The sequence below is a fragment of the Phocoena sinus genome, chromosome 2 (assembly GCF_008692025.1).
Source record: "Phocoena sinus isolate mPhoSin1 chromosome 2, mPhoSin1.pri, whole genome shotgun sequence".
Lineage (NCBI taxonomy): Eukaryota > Metazoa > Chordata > Mammalia > Artiodactyla > Phocoenidae > Phocoena > Phocoena sinus.
In genome coordinates, this window is record NC_045764.1 from 64,975,469 (window position 1) to 65,002,964 (window position 27,496).

Consider the following 27,496-nt stretch of genomic DNA (forward strand, 5'->3'; position numbering starts at 1 on the left):
TTAATCAAAGAAGGTGTATTTGAGGGCTTCCCTGGTGACGCAGTGGTTGAGAGTCCGCCTGCCGATGCAGGGGACAAGGGTTCGTGGCCCAGTCCGGGAGGATCCCACATGCCGCGGAGCGACTGGGCCCGTGAGCCATGGCCGCTGAGCCTGCGCGTCCGGAGCCTGTGCTCCGCAACGGGAGAGGCCACAACGGTGAGAGGCCCGCGTACAACAACAAAAAAAGAAGATTTATTTGAGAAGGCAAATTTTAAAATTAAGTGTGAAAATGTGAAGGAGATGTGTAGGAGAAGAAAGGCTCTTCTAAAGAGAGAAATCAGGAACAGGAATCTGATTCTTGTTTTGGAATAGAAGGGATTCATTGGTGACGTTTGCATGGTGTGGTTCAGTTCACAAAGTGATTTATTTATTTTATTTTTTTCAGTAACTGATAGTGTATTTATAAAATGAAAACCTCTCTAACAAAATACACTTTTCACTGGGAAAATCAATAAAACAGACAAATGGATCTACACAAAGTAAAAATTAACTTTGGTAGATTTGAGTGTAGCACAGTCCATAACAAGCTTATTTGCCCTTACTCCCCCAGAGCTGATCATCTTTCAAGTTAAGATTTTTAAAATATTTTTAAATTGAGATTATTATATTGACATTTGTTTCTCATTCCACATCTTCAGCCAAGCTCTGAGCACTTACAGTTCTCTAATTGTTGGGAGCTTAGTCAGAAGCATCTGGAACACTGGTGGTGGAAGAGTTTGCTGCAACACTTGCAGTAACTGCTGTGGCCGTCCACACACAGCAATTGCATTTGTCAGACGGTCAACACCCTTCTCATATTCACCTTGAGCTAGTAACTCTTGCAAGCTGTATTTCTTCAAGGAAGAATTTCTGAACGGCTTCAGCATCTTTAAGGTTAGGTAACTTGGAAAGTCCATTTCTCTCCTTGGCAGGCTTCTGTTTCTTTCTTCGTTCTCGCAGCCTGTTCTTGAAGTTAGGATCACTCCATCTCTTGGGGTCAAGGTAAATGCAGTACCCAATGAAAAGGGCCCCGCACACACTGGCGGAGATGGCGCTGTTCCGACCCTCCATCTTCTCTCCAACGAGGAGTGGGGTTGGCGGCAGCAGGGCCCACGATGAAGCCCTTGGCCGAGAACCCTTGGAAAGGACTGTGCCACTCTGTCCTGCCACCCACCACGAGGGATGCGGAAAGGCCTGCAAAGTGATTTAAATAGCTTGGGTTTATCATTGTAGGTTTTGCACAGATAAGGTGACAGTATCAGTTGTGGAAGATCTTTGTGGCAATTAACTTGTAGTACATAGAAGGACTGGAATAAAGGAGGTTAATTTGGTAGTAGAAGTAACAAATGTGTGTAGGTCGATGTAAAATGTTAGCTCTGCAAACTAAGACACAAAACAAATGTTTTTTATAAATGCAATGGAGTTAAAATATAAGATAAAAATATGAAGTCAAATCTGTGTCTATAACAACGTGGCTTTTTAAAGTAATATCTGTTCTTTAAGAAGGGGACCTCTGAAAGAGATTTCTGAAATATTTTTTTTTGATCCTTCTCAAGGTCTTTTATTCTTCCATCTTGCCTTCTAGGACTGCTCTCATGCTAGGTTGCGAGTATGGTTGCAAAGATGCAGTAGAAGTCTTAATCAGAAATGGTGCTGATGTAACCTTGCTGGATGCCCTTGGCCATGATAGTTCTTACTATGCAAGAATTGGTGACAATCTGGACATTCTAACCTTACTGAAGACTGCATTAGAAAATACCAGCAAAGGTACCAGCAGTTTTCTGTCACTAGAAAAGTGCTAGTTAATAAAGAGCAGCTTTTAAAGATTTAGGTGGTAGAGCTACAGTTCGTAAGAGGCAAAACACTCCTTACAATAAGCAGTATTGCTTCATCTCCCTCTCTGCCCCAGCTGTGCGGTTTTACATTATAGTCACTTGTTTTGAGGCAGTGTGTGTTACATTTATTGTCCAGTTTATCCAGTCAACCCTACTCTACTGTGGAGTAATTTAAGAACTGAAAAGAAAGAGCCAAATAAAGTGTTTTGCTAATATATATTTTTTGATGAGGAGGGGTGAAGTGCTTAAGCTCTTGTACTTAAAAAGTTTTAAAGAAAGAATCATTGTTTAAACATGTATTTAAAATATTCAAGTAAGATTTATTGAATACTTGTGCCAAGTATTTTCGTATGCTTATTAAAGAGAAATTGGAAAGCACAGCAAGTAAAATCAACCGCTCATTCTACCACTGAGGAGCCTCTACTAACATTTTGAGGAATATCTTTCCAGTCTTCTCTCTATGCATAAAATTGAGGTCACCTGTAGTAAGCTGTAGATTACTTTTTGTGTAATATAGTTCGAAGACTTTTGCCTCATAAATAAATATTTTTTCTACAGTATGATTTTTATTGATACATAAAATTCCATCTAAGTTTAATTTAATTAAGCAGTTTTCTATAGGTGTCATTTAAGTTGTTTATACAGTTTTTACTAGTATAAATAGCCATTTAGTGACTGTCATGCATAAATATTTTAGCATATTTTGATTATACCCTTAGGATAACTTCCTAGAAATTGAATTAAGAGGTTTCAGGTTATGCACATGTTTTTAAGCTTTTAATATATATCGAAAAGTTGCCTTCTAATTTAGGATGTTTTAACTTTTGTATTTTTCACCTGTCTCCCCTCCCTGGCATTAAATATCATCTACAGGGATGTTGTCACAGGAAAAAAAAAATACTTTGCCAATTAGATAGGCAAAAGTGATATTTCATTGTTGTTTTAACTGTAAGGTCGTAAACTTCAAAAGAAACTTAAAAATTTATTTCTTTAATATTGACTTAATTACATAATTGGTGAATGCAAATCTACCCAAATTAACCTGCCGTTTCACTGTTCCTCTTTCTCCTCCCTTTCCCTCTCTTTAAATCTTCAGGGAGAGAAGTTTGGAAGAAAGGACCATCTTTACAACAGGTTAAAAAATTATGTATATTGTGCAGTTTAAGTAGTGTTGAGTAAACCTGGGTAATGGTTATATATAACGGTTTTGAGTTTAAATGCATGCCGTTCTCTCTTCCCAGTTAATCATGCCCATGTAGAATCTAGGTCATGAGATCCTGAGGCTTTATCCAGGCACTGTCACTCAGCTTGTAATTGAGACAATGGGTCTTAATTACAATGAATGTATCCAATGGGAAATAAGTAGACTCCTGATTGCTGGTCTTGAACATCCAGCCTTTTCAAGTATGGAATATTGCACCTTGTTGAGTTTCTTTGATGATGAATATTAGCTTGGTAGACCCTAGACAGTTTTCTCCTATTCTCCCTTAGTAACAGAGTCGAATATCCCCTGATGTGAGAAAATTCTTCCAAGCAATAAGAAATGAAGAAAACAGAATTCAAAACTGATGATATATGTGATTTCAATGCCACTGTTAACATTTTGATTTCTTTTTCTTTTTTTGCTGTATTTAATTTAATGAGGATTTGACTTAAAAAAAAAACACAATACGTGAAATAATTCATACCTTGCACTAAGTTTATTATCAAATCACTATTTAACCCTGGTTTTGTGTCTCAGTCTCAGTAGATGTCTAATCATTTCCCCTGATCTCTTCGAGTTAAAGTGTGTGGGGTTGCTTTGCGCACTCTTAAACCATCTCACCCAAAGCTAGTGTAGGCAGCTCTCCTCTTCTGCTGACTGTCCCCTTCCAGGCTTTCAGCTTTTCTCTAATGAGAGGGACCTGAGCACTTCCAAACCCTGAAGAGAAGTAATCAGGTACCTTCTGAACCATCCTGTCCTCATTCTGTATCATTTCTGTAGCTCGCACCTAAATTTGAAAGCTGTATGAAAGCATGCTTCCTTTTCAGTCCATCACAATTAAGTAATACGTCCCTGCATGGGTCATATCTGCTGTCACCTTTCTTTCCCATCTGGAGCAGCTGTTTCAGCCTTTGCTCCCATTCCTCAGATAACCTAAGTGGGTGTAGAGGGAAATAAAATGTGCCCTCTTATATCAATACCAGGCATCTCACACATATTAAGAGAAAAACTATTTCTGAAATATACATGTATTTAAAAGAAAGAATTATTGAATATTAATATGGGAATGGTATCTAAATGAATAGGAATTATCTGAATGAATTCATGGAGTTAATATTCTGCTAAGAACAGTAAAACTCATTTGTTTCAGTTGTTAATTAAATACATTTAAAAATATCTGCTGTAAATAGGATTTGTTTGTGTACTAAGGGACATATAATCCTTGTTATCAAGAAGCCTACAGTATAGTTTAAAAAAATAAGATGTATTCAGTTACTTACTATATGCCCATTACTGTTCTAAGTGCTGGGGATATCAGCGTTCAAATTCCCTGCCCTCATGGAGCTCCCAGCCCAGTGAGAGAGATGAACAGTAACCAGATGGGTATTTAGCACCATGGCAGATGCTTTGAAGACAAGCAGAACAGGATTAGGGAACGAAGAGGGAGAGGGCGGGAAGCTATTTTAGATGGTGTGGTCAGGAAGTGACTGACATTCTAGCAGAGGTCTGAAGGAAGTGAGGAGGGAGCCAGCGGCTCTGTGGGTGAAGCCTCAAGGGCAGAGGGAAGGGCAAGTACCAAGCCCCTGATGAAGGAGCATGTTTAACATGCCCGTGGGGCAGTAGAGGGGCAGAGTGACAGGAACCAGAGACCAGAAGGGAAGGCAGGGGCTGAAAGTGGTACGTATGATGAGACTGGTCAGATTCCACATCAAGAACGGCCCTTTGGTAGAAGGAATGAGGCTAGACATGTAGTTTGGGCCAAATCGTGGATACAGAGCATCGTCTTAATGGGAACTTGTTCCTCGAATTCTAAATCCAAGCTCATTAGTACGATAGTTTAAACACATGAGTCAACAAATAATGTGGAGCATAAAATTATCTTGGAAAATTAAAGCATTCACGTTTTGTTTCTTTAGCTCTCAAAAAGGAAGAAATACCTTTCTAAATTATTGTGTAGATTTAAGGATCAATTTGGGCAAAAAAGTTATTTTATCTCTTGTTTAGTGATTGTATTGTGCTTTTATTAAAGCAAATCTCTAAGCTGGAATAAAGTTTCAAAGCAGTAAGTGTACAAAAACAGATCATGTACCCAACCAAGTCATTTAGAAATCTTTTATATAGCTTTAGTCAGTGGATTGTCTATCTCTTTTTTATCACACCCTTTGATATTTTATCTCATCAGTACTCAAAGAAGTAATTTCCATATTTTCTCTCAACATTAATGTAACTCCCCGCCGCCTCCTCTTTTTAAACACCAAATTCTTCTTTGGGGAATGGTAGCTGATGCTTTATAGTACAACGTGAGTTTTGCCTCTAGTACAAATTCTCCTTTTTAAAATTTGGTGACTTTGGTTAAAATAAATACTTAGCAGTAGGGGTTTTAAATTCTGTTATTTTTTTAGTATTTAAAAAATAGATTATACTTGATTTATTTAAAACCTATATCCTTAAAGATGCTTTCCATTTGGAGTTTTAAGTGGAAACCCTGCCACCTTGTGTTTTGTACAGCAAAATTTAAACTTGGATAAACTGAAAATCACTAATTGGGTGTATTGCCTATTGAGGAAAATGTACTTTTCTATATTCTCATACTTGCTAACCTGTGTTTTCTTATGTTTTACCAAAGCGAAATTTGACGCAGATGCTAGATGAAGTAAATATGAAATCAGATCAGAGGGAGCATCAAAACATTCAGGTAAAAAGAAAAAAAAAATTGGTATCTTCCTTTGCAAAGAATTCCAGCATTGTTTGTAGTGGGGTTGGGGAAAAGAAAGGAAGCAAAAATGCGGGGGAAATGAGTAGGGGATGGAAGGGCAGCTTGTTATGTTTTGTGATTCTACTTTCTTGCCAAATTCCTTCTAAAAGAATTAACTTTTGATATGAATGTTTGAGTCAGTATTATCTTACAAGAAGTATTGTTTTAATATATATTAGGAAGTAAATAATTTAATAACTTTCTGTAAGTTTTTGTTGATTTAAATATGTTTGGGGCCATAAAGCATAAATTTGTATTCCTTTTAGAAAATTAATTATAGTGATAAAAATGATAGTTATCAATGTAAATAAACAAAATCTGAACTTTTTCTTAAAGTATTTTTTATTTTGATTAAGAAAAATAATTTCGGTAACCACATAGCACTTTTTACCTTTTATGTTCGTCAACGTGTTCAAAAAATAATTATTATTTGGATTGTGTTGGAAAAAGAGCCATAATTAAATGGTTTATTTTATGACTGAAATACCATTAAAATATAAATTGAATAGCCTTTTCCATATGATAAAACAAAAGCATTTTATTTGGGTTTTCATAGTTTACTATGTAGTGTTAAGAAAGTGAACTGTAGCCTTCAATTGGAGGCTTAAATGTTTTATCAGAGCACTGAAGTATTGATATTCTTATGCTTTGTTAAACTCATAAATTTGAGAGGTGTTTGGCAAAAGTTAAAATGACATATTCTTCTGCTATTTTCTATTTCCAGATGATGCTTTTATTTCTTATTTATTAGAATCATGATGGTTTGCTGTCTTTGTATATAGTTGTATTTATTAGTAATCATAGGACTATAATTTTCTGCGTTATTTCTCATGTATAGATTTTAAATGATTTGAATGTCATTGGAATTATTGTATCTTTATACTTAAAGCTGTTTTATATATGTATATATCTGTTTATGATAGTGAACTGCTTTTAGAAATTTCTTCTGTAAGAATTGCTCCTTTAAAGTTGGTCTGGCACCTGTTATCTTTGCTATTTAAGGATCTGGAGATTGAAAATGAAGATCTGAAAGAGAGGTTGAGAAAAATTCAGCAGGAACAGAGAATATTATTGGATAAAGTAAATGGTTTACAACTACAGCTGAATGAGGTAAATAATCTGCGTCATACCAGAAAAATCCAGAACTGTTTTACTACGAGTCATTATCATCGGTAACAAATTGTTAATGACGGCCCATCACAGCAAGTCATGGTGCCAGGTGCTAAAGGAGGTAAAATCAGGTCATTGCCCTGTGGAAAGTCATATCTTATTAGGACCTTTACATGAAACAAGGTCGGATCTAAGAACAGAGAACACTGTTGGTCTGTGGTGATGACAAAGGACTGAACTGTGATTGGAGTTGTGGGATTAGAGAGGAAGAAGTAGACAGAAGACATGAGGAGGAAGAGCAGGTAAGAGTTTTAAGTAACTGATGGGGTCTCAGAAGAATCGAAAGTGCTTCTGAACCTGGTTAGTGAGAAGCATGAATGACAACGTAGAGCACAGAAGTAGTAGCACATAGGCATTTTCTTCTCACAGCCTCATCCCCAATCTTAATGACATGCACCAGTCTTTTTAAAAGATATTTGCTAAGCTCATGCTTTTTAACATAAACTTTCAAGAGTGAAAATACATTTCTTCTTCTTTTTAAATTTAGGAAGTAATGGTTGCTGATGATCTGGAAAGTGAGGTAGGATGATAAGTTTTACTTTAAAGCTGTAAATTGTTGTGTAAATTGAAGATAACATTGCAGTAGAGGTTTAAATCCTGAACTGACGTGGAGACAGAATTCTCTTTTTGGTTATTGCTCAAAGGAAAAAACAAAACCTATGTGTGACTGTAAAATTATGTTTTGAGTATAGTGGCATGGGTTATTGTAGGCATTTTCTTGTTACTGAAATGAGCCTCTGAATGGCTCATTTTCTATGAAACTTTTCACGAAAAGATATAAAATTCTAAGCATTATAGAGAAAATGATAAGATTTAAAACAAACCACAGAAATTTGAATTTTTCATAATATTGTTTGTGTATATCGTATATTATTAGTATAGTTCTACAAATTTTGAACTCTACTAGTAGTTAAAAATTGACCAGGTCAGGGCTTCCCTGGTGGCGCAGTGGTTAAGAATCCACCTGCCAATGCAGGGGACACGGGTTCAATCCCTGGCCTGGGAAGATCCCACGTGCCACGGGGCAACTAAGCCCGTGCACCACAACTACTGAGCCTATGCTCTAGAGCCTGCGAGCCACAACTACTGAAGCCTGTGCACCTAGAGCCCGTGCTCCGCAACAAGAGAAGCCACCACAATGAGAAGCTTGCACACCGCAAGGAAGAGTAGCCCCCGCTCGCCGCAGCTAGAGAAAGCTCACGCATGGCAACAAAGACCCAACACAGCCAAAAAAAAAAAAAAAAAAGTTCCGTTTAAAAAAAAAAAAAAATTGACCAGGTTAGAGAATTCATTCACTATAGTCCTCAAAGTAATTCTAATTCACATTTTCTAAAACACATTTTTAACACAATTTCAAGCACAGAGTGATTTTGCTCTGTATTTATTTCTTTCCATTTCAGAAAGAAAAGCTGAAGTCCCTTTTGGCAGCTAAAGAAAAGCAACATGAAGAAAGCCTAAGAACTGTTGAGGCTCTGAAAAATAGATTCAAGTATTTTGAGGTACAGAAAGCTTCAATAAATTATTTCATGTAACTCATAATGGGCAGTGGTAAAGGGCTTGAAGTCAGGCTTGAATTTGAATTTTATCACTCTCTTCTTTATAGTGTGACCTCGGGCAATTTATTTAAAGTCTCTGCGCTTTGTGTTGCTTTGGCAAAATTGGGGTGATTGTCCTTTTTTCCACAGAGTTGTTTTAAAGGTTAAATGAGATCATTGAAATTGACTAAACTGACATTTAGTTCAGTTCCAGTTTCTCTTCCCCAGCCTCCCTCTTTGTCATCTTTACCTTTTCAAGGCATACTTTTACCTGTAAAATTACAATGATTATGACGGTGTTAATAAAAAGCATCATTTAAGTGAAAAGCAGTAATCCCAGGATTATCTCAGAAAAGGACCTTGTGCATATATGGATTTGTTTGGTGAGAGTAGTGTGTTAATAAGGCTCAGATCATATACTTATCTTTTGTTGACTCAATTAGCTCTTAGTTTTTCCAAGACTATGTTTTGTTTTGTTTTGTTTTGCTTTTTTTGCGGTATGTGGGCCTCTCACTGTTGTGGCCTCTCTCGTTGCGGGGCACAGGCTCCGGAGGCGCAGGCCCAGCGGCCATGGCTCACGGGCCCAGCTGCTCCGCGGCATGTGGGATCTTCCCGGACCGGGGCACGAACCCGTGTCCCCTGCATCGGCAGGTGGGTTCTCAACCACTGCGCCACCAGGGAAGCCCTTCTTTAAACTTTTAATCAAAATACAATATACGTTAAAAAGAACATGTTAAAGTGAATAAGTTGAAGAATTTTCACAAATCTAACATCCCAGATCAGGAAACACCACATAACTAGTACCCAGAAGCCTCCTCACGCTTGCTCCTTGCACCAAGGGTGACCACTCTCCAGACTTTTAACTGCATAGATTTGTTCTGCAAGGCCAAAATATATATTTTATAAATGTTGTTCATCATTGGGGTCACTGAAGAGAGTGGCTGATTCAATGTGAGTCTTTTATCTTTATTGTGGAATATAACTCCAAAGTACATAACAAAAATAAATTTTTTGTGTGTAAGTTTAAAAATATGGGTGTAGCTATGAAAAAGAATGTAAAGACATGGATGTATCTCAAGACGTAATGTTGCATGAAAGAAATCAGACACAAAGAGCACATACTGCCTGACTCCTTTTCTGTGAAGTGCAGAACTAGACAAAGCTAATCTATGCTAATACAGGTCAGAATAGAGGCCACCCTTTGGTGGCCGGTTACTGACCAGGACGGGGCATGAAGAAACTTCTGGGCATGCTAGACAGGTTCTATATCTTGATCTGAGTTGTAATTACACAAAGTATACATATGCAAAACTTCATTGCACTGTATTACTTGTGTACTTTATTGCAGGTGAGTTATGCCTTGATACATTAAAAAAAAAACAACCAAAAACCTGTGTTTATATTTATAGACTGAATTCTGAAATTATTTAGAAACAGTTTTATAAGCTAAAGAACAGTCTAGTATAGGGCCTTCTATCTCTTTTCACATTTGAAGACTTTTTTTAAGGTTAGTAGTGAAACTAGTGATAGCTAACAAGTTCATGACCCCCAACCATGTGCCAGAAATTGCTTTGTGCACTTTACATGCATTTAATAAACACATCAGCTTGGTATGGTATGTTTTCATTTTATCTCCACTTCATAAGTGAAGAGACTGAGGCAAAAGCAGTTTACCCGTGCGGGGTTTTATAAATAAGAGTAAGTGTCAGAGCCAGAACCTGAACTCCGGCATTTTGTGCCCCTAACTACAATACTAGTTTTACACTCAGCTGGAGAAAATACAGAAGTGTATGTGGGCCTTTGAAGTATTCATCTAAGTTTGACACCTATAATTGGGTACTGTTTTTGTGTTATTTTTCTCCTAAGAGTAGACTCCCATGTCTTAAGAATAGATGGTTTTCTGTAGCTTCAGACAAGTCTGTAACTTTGAATGAGGTTATTATAAACTATAGGAAAATACTTACTGTTTCTTATAAAACAACATATATTTATTTCAGAAAAATTAAAAAATATAGTTAAACTAAAAGTAGAAAATAAACACACCTATAAGCCCAGCACTCTTAGCACCTGACATCCTTTCAGACCTTTGTTTGTACAAAACTTGTGTTATGTACATGAATTCAACAGGTAGTCTTATTATTTATCCTGTTTTGTAAGTTTTTGCACTCAATATAATGGGGGCATTTTCCCCAGTCAGATGAATTTTTATACTAGAAATTATTTATAACCTTCAAAAAGAAAATTACAGGGTCCACTTTATATGTGACGCAGTATTTATGAGAGCAGTCCTTAAAAACTAAGGAATCATAATTTATAAATATTGAATATCCACCACTATATCATCTCACATACTTAAAAGTCTTCATAAACTGCCAACAGAATTGCTGTGTTATGTGTAATACTTAATATGTAGGCATTTTCCTTATAGAGCAGGTTTGGGAAAACATGGATATTTTAGAACAAGGCTAATTTTATGTTGTAACTCATGCATTTGTTTTCATTTGAGTCATCAAGTCAAGGTAATGAACCCAAACTAAGTTTTTTGAACTCCTTATGTGCCTTGGCCTCCCCTTACCCATTCATGTATAAGCCCATTTACTACCTATTACAGACTCTAGTATTAAATATTACTTAGAACAAAGAGCTAACCTAAGTTTACAGATATTTTTCCATACCCTTGGGGCAATAAGTATTAATGGGACATGAATTTAGTTACGGAACTGTGGGCCGTTTTTATCATGGTCACCTATCAGAGTCTGACACATAGCTATTAGTACTAATATAGACAGATACACAAACATGAAGTACATCTGCATACCTTTACTCTCAAAAGTATAGTATTTTAATTTATGTTAGGTTCTTTGTGTCTAGCTTACTTGGGATGAGCAATCTAAATATATTTTAACTCAGAGTATCTAAAATTTCTCTATTCTCCTTTTCCTAGCTGATGTATTGATGGATTTATTATGAACTATATGTAGCTCTTTGCCTCAGTTTCATTTCCTGCTCTCTGTCTCCTTTTACCTTCAAAGGTAATTGGTGTTCCATAAATTCTGAAAGAGGGGGTTAGGCTAATGTTTCACAGGCGATGAGGTAGGGTTCGTGCTCCCCAAAGGTGGTAAAGTAAATTGGTTTATAGAGGTGAATGTGGCATTTCCTTCCTTTGAAGTAAAGAAACAGCAGAGAGTATGCATTCAAGGTTGTTTCATTTCATTTGGAGATTGTTTTTTTTTTTTTTTTCTTTTGAGCAGTCAAGTTTTTCCTTGAAATACTTGGCTGCTTTTATTAAAATGCTGAGTGAAGTAGTTTATTCCCAACTGATCTCTCTAACTGTGTTCTGCCTTTCTGTGAGTTCGAGTAGAATAATACCCAGGAGAAACAAGGAGTGTTGAAAATGTGGTTTTAATGACTGGATCATTTAGAGCTAAAATAGATACAGAATTTAACAAAATGAAGTAGTATTCACCTAAAATGTTTTAATGTATCCTTCTGATTTCAGAGCAATCATTTAGGATCGGGAAGTCATTTCAGTAAGTATAAAAGTATAGATTATCATTACAGTTCAAGCAAAAAAAAGAATGTTTATGCCTCTTTATTTCGTCTAACTGTATATGATATTCCTGCTGCAAAACTTCATCCAACTACTTGTGTGTTATACCTCAACATGGAACTAGGAAGAGATTAAAATGACTCCTGTAGTCTCTAACATAAAATCTGGTAATCACTGAGGTTCTGATTTTCCTTAGGACCTAGATTTTTAAATTGTATATTGTACGCATTACCAAATTTGCCTTGTTGCATGTTAGACATTTATCTTGTGATATTTGGTGCCTGCTTTTTATGGAAAGAGATGTAAACATAGTTTTCTGACTTGGAGAAATCTTTGGATATAGTCTCAATGCAGGTAAGCATTTTAAAATTAGATGTTCCATAAATATTTATTATTTTAAGACTATATATAATTTTCGCTTTTGTTTATTCTCCATTTTTAAACAGTTTCTCTAGAAAAATCTAATTTTTTGCTTCTTGTTGAATATTAAATTATCCGTTAGCTAACTACAATCGAAATATTTATCCTATAAATTGCAAAGAACACCATTTTTATTTTGACTAATATACATATTTCATAATAATCGTTTAACTTATTTAGTCTAACAATTTTACATAATTCAAAAAACTAACTTAGTGGGACTTCCCTGGTGGTCCAGTGGTTAAGAATCTGCCTTCCAATGCAGGGGATGTGGGTTCGATCCCTGGTTGGGGAACTAAGATCCCACACGCCGTGGGGCAACTAAGCCCGCGCACTGCAACTACTGAGCCCACGCACCTCAACTAGAGAGCTCACGTGCTGCAAACTACAGAGCCCACGCTCTCTGGAGCCCATACGCCGCAACTACTGAGCCCGTACGCTGCAACTACTGCAGTGAAGAGCCCGCGTGCCACAACTAAGACCTGACACAGCCAAAAATAAATAAATAAAATATAAAAACCAACTTAGTATCTATTCAAAAGAATATACATACTTTCCTTATGTATATAGGAATAATAAGGAAAAATATGGATATTTTAGAACAAGGATAATTTTATGTTGTAACTCATGCTTCTTTTTTACTTGAATAATAAAGGAGATAATAACACCAAATTAATGCTTAGCCTTCTTTGATATGGATATTTAAGATATCATTTATTTGGACTTATTTAGGAAAAGAAGATATGCTTCTTAAACAAGGTCAAATGTACATGACAGACTCACAGGTAATATTTTATTTTAAAATATACTTATAAAAATAATTGTGCCTTTTTTAAAAGAGGAAAAGAGCATTGTATATTTATCATCTATATGTACATTGAATAAGGTTTTCATTATCAAAGAAAAGTTGGCCTTGTGGTCTTGAGTTTAATAAAAGCAGATATTGCTGTGTCTAGTGCCCTCTAGAGTATTTTTGGTGACAGTGACTTAAATAAGAGATTTGAATTACAATTTCATTGTCTTTGACAGTAGCCCTCTACTCTTTAACAGCAGTTGGTCACCTCTTCATATTTGCCCATTAAAGGGGGAGACAGGTATGAATAATTCAAAAGGCATTTGTCTTGACTTTTAAATGTATTGTTCCTTGCATTCAAATATATATTCTATATTTTGGAAATTCACCACAAAACAAAGCTTCCAAGGCAGAGTGTTATCTGATTTTCTTACTTGTTTAACTGCTCCTCACTTTTAGTTTCCAGTAAATACAAGGTTTGCATTTTTAGTACCTTCTATGAACTGCAGAACTGATAAATATTTGGTCTTTTAAAGGTTTTTTTACATACTTTCTTCTGTAGAAGAGTGAATTAGCCTATATGATGTCTAAGATCACTCTAAGCTGGAAACTTCTAAGATTGTAAGTTGAGAGACTGGTTGTCAATCAACTGAATAATATTTAAGAACATAAGATAAATATTTGATTGTAATAAAATAAGTATGGAAATTGTGAAGCTGTGTAAGTAGTTTTTTGGTAGATGATAGTAGTCTTAGTCTAAAGATAACTGGTAAGTTGAAAGATAATTAGAAGCAGACTGAGGCTGAGAAATTATTCCATGTTGTTAATTTTCTTCTTCATCCATGGGAAGGCAGTGTGGATTGAAATGAACAACAGTAAAACCTGCCTATTAAAATAGTGGGTTGTACTCATAGCACATGGCTTTTTTACTCATAGCACATGACTTTAAAAGAGCCCTTACTGTAATAGGGTGGCTGGGGAAAAATAGAAATAGTTAATCTTTCATGGTTATATGTTCTGATACTTATGAAATATTTCAATGAGAACTTAAATTGTACTTCTTTTTGTTAGCATCTAATAGAGGAAACAAGATGTCAATCCAATTTTGTAGTAAGATCGTATGCTAAGTTCGAATTTATCTTTCTTTTTGAGAGAAGAAAACGTGTTTGTATTTTGTGAGTTGCTTAACATCGTTCTCTTGACAATTCTTATACTAGCTAGGATTATTTTGGTAGTATTTTTATAATTTAAACAACAGTACACTGGAGTTAACATTGAGGGAACTTAGAAGTCAGTATATGTTACTAGAAAATAATATTCTATGGAATTATTTGCAGATTTAAAATTGTGAAAGCCTTGTTTTTACTCAAGGGTTCTGATGACTTTCTTCAGAATTTGAAGTTCTAAGCACATTATGTGCCATAAAACATAGAAATAGTAAATGTATGTTGATAAAGTTGATATTCATGTGTGGATAGGTATTACCAATGGTAAGTTTGGTAAATAAGTTTGGTAAATAAGTAAGTGCCTTCTTTAGGCTTTTGGAATTGATATTTTATTTTATTATTATTATTTTTGCAGTGTACTTCCACAGGTATGCCAGCCCATATGCAAAGCAGATCTATGTTAAGACCACTAGAGCTGGCCTTACCTAATCAAACCTCATATTCAGAAAATGAAATTTTAAAGAAAGAATTAGAAGCAATGAGAACTTTCTGTGATTCTGCAAAACAAGACAGACTCAAGCTCCAAAACGAACTGGCTCACAAGGTGGCAGAGTGCAAAGCCTTAGCATTGGAATGTGAAAGGGTCAAAGAGGATTCAGATGAGCAGATAAAGCAACTAGAAGACGCCTTGAAAGATGTTCAGAAGAGAATGTATGAGTCAGAAGGTAAAGTGAAACAAATGCAGACACATTTTCTTGCCCTGAAAGAGCACCTAACAAGTGACGCAGCTACTGGGAACCACAGACTGACAGAGGAACTGAAGGATCAGTTGAAAGACATGAAAGTGAAATATGAAGGTGCGTCTGCAGAAGTGGGGAAATTAAGAAACCAAATCAAACAAAATGAGATGTTAGTCGAAGAGTTTAAGAGGGATGAAGGCAAGCTAATGGAAGAGACTAAGCGACTGCAGAAGGAATTGAGCATGTGTGAACTGGAGCGAGAGAAGAGAGAGAGAAAGGTCACCGAGATGGAAGGCCAGTTAAAGGACTTGTCATCCAAGCTGGCCCTTTCCATTCCAGCAGAGAAATTTGAAAACATGAAGAGCTTGTTGTCAAATGAAGTAAACGAGAAGGCAAAAAAATTAATAGAGATGGAAAGGGAATATGAAAGATCACTTAGCGAAATTAGACCGTTAAAGAGAGAACTTGAGAATTTGAAGGCCAAACTGGCTCAGCAGGTCAAGCCGGAAGAACATGAGCAGCTGAAGAGCAGATTAGAGCAAAAGTCAGGAGAACTTGGGAAGAGAATCAGTGAGTTAACGTCGAAAAATCAGACACTACAAAAGGAGATCGAAAAGGTCTATCTGGATAATAAGCTCCTCAACCAACAAGTGCATAACTTAACGACTGAAATGAAAAATCATTACGTCCCTTTAAAAGTAAGTGAAGAAATGAAAAAGTCACGTGATGTAATTGTTGATGATTTGAATAAAAAGCTTTCAGATGTGACACACAAATATACAGAAAAGAAGTTGGAAATGGAGAAATTGCTGATGGAAAATGCCAGTTTAAGTAAGAACGTTAGCCGCCTGGAAACTGTGTTCATACCTCCAGAGAAACACGAAAAAGAGACAATGGCCCTGAAATCTAATATCGTTGAACTTAAGAAGCAGCTATCTGAACTTGATAAAAAATGTGGTAACGACCAAGAGAAAATATATTCGCTCACATCTGAAAACACTGACTTGAAAAAGATAATGATTAATCAGTATGTGCCAATGAAAACCCATGAAGAGATTAAAACTGCTTTGAGTAGCACATTGGATAAAACCAGCAGAGAATTAGTAGACGTGAAGAAGAAGTGTGAAGATATAAATCAAGAATTTGTGAAAATAAAAGATGAGAATGAAATATTAAAAAGAAACCTGGAGAACACTCAGAACCAAGTAAAAGCTGAGTACATAAGCCTAAGAGAGCACGAGGAAAAGATGAGTGCTGTGAGGAAGAGCATGAAGAAGGTCCAGGACAACAGTGCCGAAATATTGGCTAACTACAAAAAAGGCCAGGAGGAGATTGTAACACTGCATGCCGAGATCGAGGCCCAGAAAAGGGAACTTGACACAATACAAGAATGCATCAAGCTAAAATATGCCCCAATTATCAGCTTTGAAGAGTGTGAGAGAAAATTTAAAGCTACTGAGAAAGAACTAAAAGAACAGTTATCCGAGCAGACACAAAAGTATCACATCAGCGAAGAAGAGGCCAAGAAGTGCAAGCAAGAAAACGACAAGTTAAAGAAGGAGATCCTCACTCTTCAGAAGGATCTAAAGGATAAAAATGTTCTTGCTGAGAATTCTCATGAAATGGAAAGAGCATTAAGCAGAAAAACAGAAGAGCTGAACAGACAGTTAAAAGACCTGTTGCAGAAATACACAGAGGTAAAGAACGAGAAAGAGAAGCTGGCAGAGGAAAATGCCAAGCAGACCTCTGAGATGCTTGCAGCACAAACTCTTTTGCAGAAACAGCATGTTCCACTGGAACAGGTTGAGGCCCTGAAGAAGTCTCTTAATGGCACAATTGAGATGCTTAAGGAAGAACTGAAGAGTAAGCAAAGGTGTTATGAGAAAGAGCAGCAGACAGTGACCCAACTGCGGCAGATGCTGGAGAATCAGAAGAACTCCTCTGTGCCCCTGGCAGAGCATTTGCAGATTAAGGAAGCATTTGAGAAAGAAGTTGGAATCATAAAAGCTAGCTTGAGAGAAAAGGAAGAAGAGAGCCAAAACAAAACCAAAGAGGTCTCCAAACTCCAGTCTGAGATTCAGAATACGAAACAAGCATTAAAAAAATTAGAGACTAGGGAGGTGGTTGATTTGTCTAAATATAAAGCAACGAAAAGTGATTTGGAGACACAGATTTCCAACTTAAATGAAAAATTGGCCAATCTGAATAGGAAGTATGAGGAAGTATGTGAGGAGGTTTTGCATGCCAAAAAGAAGGAACTGTCTGCAAAAGATGAGAAGGAATTGCTCCATTTCAGCATTGAGCAAGAAATCAAGGATCAGCAGGAACGATGCGATAAGTCCTTAACAACAATCACAGAGTTACAGAGAAGAATACAGGAATCCGCCAAACAGATCGAAGCTAAAGATAATAAGGTAATAATAATACTTTAGGTAAGCATGGCTTGGTGTTGGAAACCCCAGAGCAGAACTGCCAGAATAGAATAGGACTCTTTACCGTAGCACTCCACAAGACAAGTTTACAAAAGCATTAACAAAGTGACCATTAAATGCCACCTTTTTAGTTTGGCTACGAGTATGAAAAAAAAAAAAAAAAAAAAGATTTGGAGTTGACAAAAAGGTAAAGTCACACAAACAAAAATCAAAAGCAGTTTTCCTTTTGTTTCCTCAGCTGGTACAGCCAAGAATTGAGGTAAGATGGGGAAACTCAAGATTCATTTGCCTCAAAAATGAATGGTCAAAACCCAGTGGGTTTTAAGGTACCTAAAGAATGGTGAGGGAGAGGAGGAAAAAATACTGTGTTTCTGGGCTATGAGAAACTAAGGATGCTGCAGAGCTCACCAGACTTGATCTTGGCACTCACCCATACCAGTAAATTGAGCCCTCCAACTCATTGTACAGCCTTTCCCCGTATCTTCCTACAGACAGAATATCTTGCCCCTCCTTTCTACCTACTTAAATCCTCTACATTCCTTAATGCCCACTTCATCACTTAACCCTCCTTCCTAAAGCCTTCATTGGCCAATCTAGCCTACAGTAAACTGTTCCTCTTCCAAAATGCCTGTTGTATTTTGGTTTTGCCATCCATTTACAACATATATATTACCGTGTCAGAATGATGTGGTTGGGACTTCCCTGGTGGTCCAGTGGTTAACACTCCACGCTCCCAATGCAGGGGGCCTGGGTTCAATCCCTGGTCAGGGATCTAGATCCCACATGCCACAACTAAAGATCCCACCCGTGTGCCACAACTAAGACCTGGCACTGCCAAATAAATAAATATTTTTAAAAAAAATGATGTGGTTAGTCTGTCCAACTAGTTTTTTTTGCAGTACGCGGGCCTCTCACTGTTGTGGCCTCTCCTGTTGCGGAGCACAGGCTCTGGACGCACAGGCTCAGTGGCCATGGCTCACGGGCCCAGCCGCTCCGCGGCATGTGGGATCTTCCCGGACCGGGGCACGAACCCGTGTCCCCTGCATCAGCAGGCGGACTCTCAACCACTGCGCCACCAGGGAAGCCCTTTCCAACTAGTTTTTAAGAGCAGGTTCATAACTTATGTTTCCATCTTATCATTCATTCTCATGGTACAATTTACAGAATAGGTGCTCAATAATATTTTCAATACTGGTAGTTGAATAAAGTATGTACTATGAAGATGAGAAATCATGGAGATTGAGTTCAGTTTTACCCATTCAACAAATAATTATTAAATGCCTTCTACCCGCAAGGTACTATGCTTAATGCTGGGGATATAGTGACAAGTGAAAGCAGACACAGCCCCAGCCCTCCTCAGTGGACAGGTACAAGTACTGACTTTCTGACATGTCTGCTCATATGACCCAGAATTTTAGCGCTCTCAGCTTGTTTGGAAGTCAGTTATGAATATAATGTATAATTATAATAGCAAGTTATTAATATCTACTTACAATTGTCACTATTTATTAAGCATATACTACATACCAAACATGTATTTATGATTTCATTTAATTTTCTTAACTATGAAAGGTTTTCCCCTTACTGAGAGGAAATTATATATTATACATACTGTTGATAACAATCTTGACAGCGTTCATTCCTCAACTTTCTGGTATATAAAGATAAATTTTGTGTCTCAAGGAATGAGTTCTGTGTAAAGATGTTCATTGTAAGTGAATAAGTGACTAATACATGTTTCTCCCACAACTCCTTTGTTTTTTTATAAGATAACTGAACTGCTCAGCGATGTGGAAAGACTAAAACAAGCACTCAGTGGCCTCTCCCAGCTCACCTGTGCGAGCAGGAGTCCCAGTAAGAGGCAGAGTCAGCTGATTGGCAGTCTGCAGCACCAGGTCAAGTCCCTGCAGCAGCAGCTGGCGGTGAGTAACCGGGGCCTGCAGGGCTTCGTGCTGATCTGTGCAGGGTCTCGTTTGTTTGTTCGTAAAATCTCATTTAGAAACCAGATTGATCTTTGGCTATGTTCAGATCCAAGAATGTAATCATTTTTGCTAATAGTTCCTTATACTAATGATATAATATCATTTTTTGTGTGCTTACTGTATACCAGGCACTACACAAAACATTTTACATACTTGATATTTAAACTTGATCTTCACAATCCTACAAGGTTTTATCCCCCACTATTTAATTCTTAAGGAAACAAAGATGAAAATATGCCTGGGGTCATACAGCTAGGATTTAATCCTGGGACTTGTTGACTCCAAATCTGATAGCTTTCCAACTGTAGCACACTCTCTAAAATATTGGTCCACTAAACTGAAGGAAGTTTTTTCAATAGTCTTTTATCCTTATGAATGAAGGTAGGCATTCCTATGGTTTTATACATTATATCCTTACATATTAAAAGAAAACATCTGTGTATATATATTCATATAGATACCTATATGGATATGTATCTCCTTTATATATTAAAAGAAAGCATCTGGATTAAGAAGCTGAAGTTGGGATCTCAGTTCTAAGCCCTGCCAGTTAAAAGAGAGTGACATGGAACATTCCTCTTAACCCTTGGCTTCCTCATCCATAAAAATAGGATAATATGAACTGATTATTTGTTTGCTTTTTTAATTGGATGAGCTATGGGGCTAAGTAAAACATAGCCCAACCAAATGTAAATTGTTGGGTAATATTTTCCTATTCTATAGAAGTTTGTCATGAGTTATTTTTGAATAGAAGAAAGTTATTTTTTAAAGTGTTCATTTTATGACACCGTTGCCCTACAGATTAATGATGACGTATTACTGATTTGGATCTTATTGAAAGGATATGGTAGTCTCTTCAGTATTCAGAAATATGTTTATTATGTTCATGGCACTATGCTAAGTACTGTCAGGGATAAAGAGAGTGTACAGTTCCTGTCCCCAAGGAGCTCTGGGCAGTTAGGCAAAATATAGATCCATGAAAAGTAAAATAACGAGACAAAAAATATCAAATATAGAACTAAGAATATGATCCCAGATTCTAAGTGATATGAATTCCCAGGAAGGAAAGATTACTGATGTGGTGGGAGCTGGTTTCAAAGAGGAAGGGAGTACCTGGCCGGAACTTGTAGATGGTGTTCGGGTAGGTGGAAGGAAAATAGAGACTTTCCCTCCTGGCAAAGGAAATAGTGTGAAGGAAGGCATGGAGGTGGAATCAAGTGGCATGCCCCAGGGGTAGTAAAAGGCTGCTCAGCCTGGCTAGGCATGGGAGCTGTGTTTGAGGTCAAGTTGTAGAGACTGTTGAGAATCAAGCTGATGAGTTTGATTTCTCTCTTATATCTAATGAGGTGTCACCCAAGGTTTTTGAGTCAAAAGTGATGCGAGGAAAGAGCTACCTCAGTCTTGGAAGCATGAAAAGGAATAAAGTCTAGAGACAGGGGATGAGATGGGAAGTTTTTGCAATAATCCAAAGCATAAGTTGATAAGTATTTGGGTAATTCATGGCATTAGATATGAACTCAGGCAATAATTTTCATGTTACCTAGGGTAAGTGCATTGCTTTCACTGTGAATGTTCCCACACATTCTTTAGAAAAGTTTATACTATTGTTATGCAATGGAATTTTGCATCTGGTGGGTCCAAGGTGGTTTGTTATAAGAAGTAGCAGGAGCACTTTAATAATACTGCCGGGTAGGGCTTCCCTGGTGGCGCAGTGGTTGAGAGTCCGCCTGCCGATGCAGGGGACACGGGATCGTGCCCCGGTCCGGGAAGATCCCACATGCCGCGGAGCGGCTGGGCCCGTGAGCCATGGCCGCTGAGCCTGCGCGTCCGGAGCCTGTGCTCCGCAACGGGAGAGGCCACAATAGTGAGAGGCCCGCGTACCGCAAAAAAAGAAAAAAAAAAAAAATAATACTACCGTGTAGAAGCATCAAGCCTGAGGACAGCATTGTCACAAGCCTTCATGTGGTTGAAAACGTGAATGCTGATATTCTGATCTGTCCATCTTTCCACACTTGTAGGATGCTGACAGACAGCACCAAGAAGTAATTGCAATTTATCGGACACACCTTCTTAGTGCTGCACAGGTAAAGAAGAACTACTCCTTTGGCTAGGATATTGTTTCAGAGAAAATAATTTTTTATTTTCCAGTAAATTTATGTGAAAGTCATTGATGTTTAAAGTAGTTGAACCCCCATATGCTTATTTTAAAATTGTTTCTTTTAATCATGGCTTGCACTATCTCCCAGAGAAATTTACAAAGCTGTATGGCAACACAGCATCTTAAATTTAGTGTTGTCTCCATCTGCTTGTCATTCATTTTATAGACAGTTTGGCCACATGTGATGGCAGCACACGTTAATGGTATTGCTAGCTGGAGATGATGCCTTGACATCCACACATGTCTTTTAGGTAAAAGAGGAGAGTAGGAAGGACTTCATTGTTTCTTGGTAGCTCAGGAGTGTTTCTTTGAAAGGTAGAGAATACCAAAAAAGTGCAAAAATGACAAGTAAAATGTGCACAGAATTTTAATAATTTAAGAAAAAAATGGTTCTGCTAGAATATCAATAATATTTATTTGTTGAGCCTTAATCTCAGTGAAGCAGAAGACTACGAATTGCCCTCTTTGGGGGGTGTAATGAGGAAGCTATTAAAAAAAATCACACTAAGAAACATGTTTAACATATGAAGGATTTTATATTTAATGCTCTGTAGAAACCCTGTGATCAGCATCTCCAAAATTCTCAGATTCTGGGGGGAAGACAATCGAGACAATGTTAGAATGGCAAGTGAGATGTAATAGAAATTGTTTAGGATTTGAAGTGTCCACACTGAAAAAAAAAAAAGGTGCTGAGAGAAAACTTCAGAGAAGATCATTTAAAAAAAAAAGAAAGAAAAAACTAGGTTAAATAATAAAAAGGAAAAGATTTTGTGATATCAAATTCTTGAAATAAAAGAGCCTGCCTTTTCTATAGGAGATGAGGGGGAAACCAATGTAAAAGAATGAATGATATGATAAAGCATCTTTGGCTACTTTCTTTTTAGTAGATAGACGATAAGCTGGGGTTTGAAAGTATATTATTATTGCAATTATTCAAGACTATTGACGGGCGGCAGAATGGGGAGTTCTTTGGAGGGAAAACAGTAGAAAAGTGTAGAAGATCTGTGTTAGTGGGGGTGAGGAACTCACTTGGCTCTGATACTGGCCAAGGGGGGAACAGCATACTCTTGCTGAAAGACCGCAAACTGACAAGGCTTTCAACTTTTTTTCATGTATGCTTCTGAAATTCAAAATTATTTTCCACTGACTCCTAATGAAACATAACAAAAGCAATTGGCATCTGAAATAGTCTTGCCTTCTGGCATCATAAAGTTAACTAAGAAATTCAGTTTAGTCAACTATGGCTAATGTTTGGAATTTAAACATCCTGCTGTTATAGAAACAGATTTTGGAAGCAAAACTTTTTATATTAATAGGAACTGTTATGCTGAAACCCATTCAAGTGCTCAAGCAAAGAAAAAGGGAAGGGGGGGTGTTTTAAGCCCGCCATACTGACTTGCATTTAATCAACCTCTTGCCGTCTTTTTAACTTTAAAGTGTCTCTTTCTAAATTTAAGCGGATAACATTCATGTAAAAAGGTCTCAACCTAACCAGTAAAGGAGGAAATGCAAATAAACAAGGAGGTACCATTTTTCAATTCTGGGATGGGCAAATTTTAAACAAGATGATAGTCTGTAGCATTGGCCAGGGCATTGTGGGAAATGGGCATTTATACCCTGCTGGTGGGAGTGTAAATCGTTATTATCTCTATACAGGGATATTTGTCATACTTAGCACAATTTAAAAATTGAGTCTGCTTTTTTGGCCTAGCAATTTCTTCCCTAGGAATCTGCCCATAAAGATTGGAAACCCCATAAGTGCCCATCATTAGGAGGATGAATAAAGAAATTATGATACATCCATACAGTGGAATATTACACGACAATTTAAAATAATTAAGGCAGGGAATTCCCTGGCGGTCCAGTGGTTAAGACTCGGACTTTCACTGCCGTGGACCTGGGTTCGATCCCTGGTTGGGGAACTAGGATCCCACAAGCCGCGCGGTGTGGCCAATCAATCGATAAAATAATCAAGGCAATAACTAGGTGAAAGGGCAAGTTGCAAAATAATATATATGATCCTATTTATGTAAAAAAGATAAATATGGGTATTTTTCATTCGTTACTTTTCTAATTAAAAAAATAAAACTCAGCAGAAGCAAAAAAAAATTTCCTTGTAGTTTACTTTGCTCATCTGTAACTTACGCTACCCCTATCATCTGAGCCATTATGTAAAAAAAAGAAAGAGGTTTGTCCGTCTCTTCTCTGACAATAGATGTTAAGAGCAACTGATGTGCACTACTTTTAAACTGATTTTCTCTATTTCTATGATAGAGCTCTACTCTGTTTTCCAATAAAACCTTTAGAATATCACCACGATGGTGAGGATTTAGCATTTGGTGAATCACAACCAACAAGGTTCTATTATAAAGCCCTTGTCTTTAGAATTTGTGTGTAAATGAAGATGACATAAAATATTTCTCCCCTTTCTTCTTTCTCCCAAGGGTCACATGGATGAAGATGTGCAGGCGGCCTTACTCCAGATCATACAGATGCGGCAAGGGCTTGTGTGCTAGCATCAGCACCCACCAGCCGATGGTGGCTTTCCCTGCTGGTGCTGAGCATTCTGTGTGCAACTCCATGGCCTTTCTGGACCTCACTTTCCCTCAGCTTTCCCTGCTGGTGCTAGTATAATTAAAATAAAGTATATTTTGATCCATTAGTAGGTTTTTAACTTAGACAAATACGTTACTGAGTTTTTCAATATCAGTTCAAATCTTATATTCTTTATATGTTAATTTTACAATTAGATAAACAACGTAACACTTTGCCTTGGATTGGCTACTTATTTTTAATTGATTGAGTACTCAATAAAACATGAGTCATCTGAGTGGGTCCATATGAAGAGGGATTAGGCTGAAATAATTATTAAAGTTTTCTTCCAGAGAAATTAATTGGGTTGGTAGCAACTTTTAAGTGGATCAAGAGATCTTTCAGATGTTCAGTCGAGCCATGAGACCTAATGCAGTTTCAAGGAATGCATGGTAACTTGGCTGGCCAAGTTCCATTTTTATTAAAGTAACTTAATGAGTGCTTTTGACTTCTTTTGGAGGTACAGATTTTTTTTCTCTCTACACTAGTAAGTTTTATGCCTTTTAAAATAAACTTCTTTTCACAAATGGTTTGCGGTGCTAAATTACATTTAGGCTAAGAACAGGCAAGGGTGGAATATATCAGGAATTTATAATAAAATTTCCTCATAATCTCCGCAACGGTATCTTAATTTTCACTTGTAATGACTTTTCTTTTTACAGTATGACGAGAACTATGATAAATGGTATACTGGATTTTTCAAAGTGTCAAAAATGTTAGACTTTTTTTAGTAATTACTCTGACATTTGCTACTGTAGTAGCAAAGCACTCATTATATATGCATCCTCCAAATGTTTTGTACTTATTTATAGGAAAATTGCACTAATGAGATTAATAATGTGAAATGCAATTTTTTTGCAAAATTAGCATTAGAAAATTGAATTTAGAAGACAGATCTTTAAGGTTTTAGACAAAAGTGCAATAACATTGTAAACTGTAAGAATATAGATAGCAAGAAAATAATGAAATTGGGCATGTTTATAGTAAATATTATAACCAACCATTTTTATTAACTACATCTCATTAAGGAAAGTTTATATGTTTTGTTATTTTATTAATATTTTATTTACAATTCAGATTGAAAATGACTAATTTGACTGTTAGCAAATAAACTAAACAAATGAATCATTGCAGCCAAGCTTTTTAAATTGCAAAATGTGCCTTAGCAATAATCTTTGAGCATCCTGAACCAGATTTTTGATCCCATTTTTGTGTAATAACAAGGACGAAGGACCATCAAAATATCAATAACTTATTCCACCAAAGAGTAAGCCATTGTGTTTCTTCAGTATAGAAACAGAAGCGAAAAGTCAGCAACGGATTTCTTTTGAATTCTTTAGGTAGGTATATACAATAAACAATGTTTGGATTCTTTAATTTTTATATTTAATGTTGTCCTTCAGCATGAGCTCTGTGTCATGAGTTTTAGGTCACCTATTGAAGCTCTAGAGTAGAGAAGTTCTTAACTGAATACTTACATTTCAGTGTTATATTTTCCTTATTAGGGGTAGGAAAGGAACCCCTATATGGGTTTATATATGTTTTATTTTGTCTTCAACCATCAATAAAGTGTTTTCTGTGAAATATTGTTTTGAACATCTTGTAAGAGATTTACACGGTAAACCAGTCCATTTGCTATTTTTGGAGAATTTGGGGGAGAGAATGATAGAATGCAAAGTATAGATGATGACACCCATTTTCAGTTAGCTATGTAGAATGCAATATCAAGTAACCTTGAATTAATCCCATTTTCTCATTCACTCACCTTTGGGTCAAAGGCAGAGCTTGCGTGTGCAACACTGAAGGCGAAAGCTTCTTAGATAGTTAACAAATGGAACATGCACAATGGGTGATGCTGGTTTCTTTGCTATTCTGTACTCAGGAAGACTATGAAGTCTGAACTTAGGCCAAGAGGAAAATCAGTTGTCTAAGATGTGAGTGCTGTCTGAAAGAATCACTGAATTCCTTTTGGAGCGCAGTCCTTTGTTGAAAGCTTTATTACTATTGGTTGCTTGTTTTTTTTTTCTTATCATTCCCGCTTCATCAGAAAATCTCATTCCTTTTGATAGAGGGTCAGTGTTATAAAGAACTATTAAAATAAAATCAAATATTAATGCAATGAACATGACTCTAATCACTAGCTACACCTGTGCTATTCTAAAATTCCAGATGAATTTAGCTTAATCTTTCTTATAGCTCGTTTTTTATTTAAACCTTTCCTCTTGACCCTAACCAACATTACACAGTTTAAATTTTTCTATTATTCTAAATGCATCAGATAATCGCTGCTTTAAAAATCTTGTAGCTTTAGAACATGAGCACTTTTCTCCCCCAGTGTTATCCAGTTTTCTCCTAACAAGGACCTAAATATTGTTCTCATACACGAGCTTCTTATCTACTGAGAACGTGGTTCATGTTTTCAGTCCACTTGTTTCAAAGAAGAAAAGGGAAGAGTTTCAAATTAATTTTTGGTGTCCATGATGACTAGATACATCAGTGCCTGCTTACGCTAATGCCAAGTGGGAAGTAGTAGTGGTTACAAGCTTCTTTTGACATCTGCTTCACCATGGTGGAAGAAAACTGCTTCTTGATGCCTCTTTATTTTCCTCATCACTGGATTCTGCAACCTTGTGGTGGTCCTTTTTCATCTTACAAGTTCTGTGCATCAAAGTCATGGCAGTACCTCTGGCACCAAAATAAGGATTGAAAGAGAATTGCCTGCGATAATCATGCAAGATGTGGTTGCACATGTCTGGCAGGGGAAGAAGAGCCTGGACCTTATTCCTGGCTGCTGAATGTTGTGAATAAATTTCAGAGAGGAAAACAACAATTATTATGAGTCATTTTCAGAAAGAGAAAAAAAGCAAATGGCACCATAAAATATATCGTGCACAAAATGGAAAATGGAAAATACATATTTCAGCTCCCATTTCATTCAGTGATGTCTCCAACTAAACTGGATTTAAGACCTTGTTGTTGGAAATTAAATTCTTCCCTGTGCTTTGGTCTTGGCTGTTTGAAACAAGACTGTCTATACTAGCCTCTCCAGGTAAATACTAACCTGCTTCTTAACGTGGCTTCTGTTTCTTACAGTATATATGGACCTTTGGCTCATGAGAGTCGTGAATGTAGAGATTTAAAGAAAA

General features: G+C 36.8%; 1 protein-coding gene and 1 pseudogene across 2 annotated transcripts in view; one reads left to right on the top strand and one right to left on the bottom strand.

Moving 5' to 3' along the window:
* Nucleotides 1-25,934, top strand: part of UACA (uveal autoantigen with coiled-coil domains and ankyrin repeats) — an 86,824-nt gene extending 60,890 nt beyond the window's left edge. For both annotated transcript variants that reach the window (XM_032618513.1, XM_032618522.1), the window contains exons 8-19: nt 1,604-1,785; nt 2,950-2,987; nt 5,684-5,752; nt 6,815-6,922; nt 7,470-7,502; nt 8,383-8,481; nt 12,017-12,047; nt 13,220-13,272; nt 14,862-17,600; nt 19,388-19,540; nt 21,619-21,684; nt 24,203-25,934. In XM_032618513.1, coding sequence (XP_032474404.1) covers nt 1,604-1,785; nt 2,950-2,987; nt 5,684-5,752; nt 6,815-6,922; nt 7,470-7,502; nt 8,383-8,481; nt 12,017-12,047; nt 13,220-13,272; nt 14,862-17,600; nt 19,388-19,540; nt 21,619-21,684; nt 24,203-24,274 — 3,643 coding nt within the window. In that variant the 3' untranslated portion in view covers nt 24,275-25,934. The remainder of the gene's footprint in view (nt 1-1,603; nt 1,786-2,949; nt 2,988-5,683; nt 5,753-6,814; nt 6,923-7,469; nt 7,503-8,382; nt 8,482-12,016; nt 12,048-13,219; nt 13,273-14,861; nt 17,601-19,387; nt 19,541-21,618; nt 21,685-24,202) is intronic.
* Nucleotides 434-1,089, bottom strand: LOC116746812 (annotated as a pseudogene).
* Nucleotides 25,935-27,496: the final 1,562 nt, after the last annotated feature.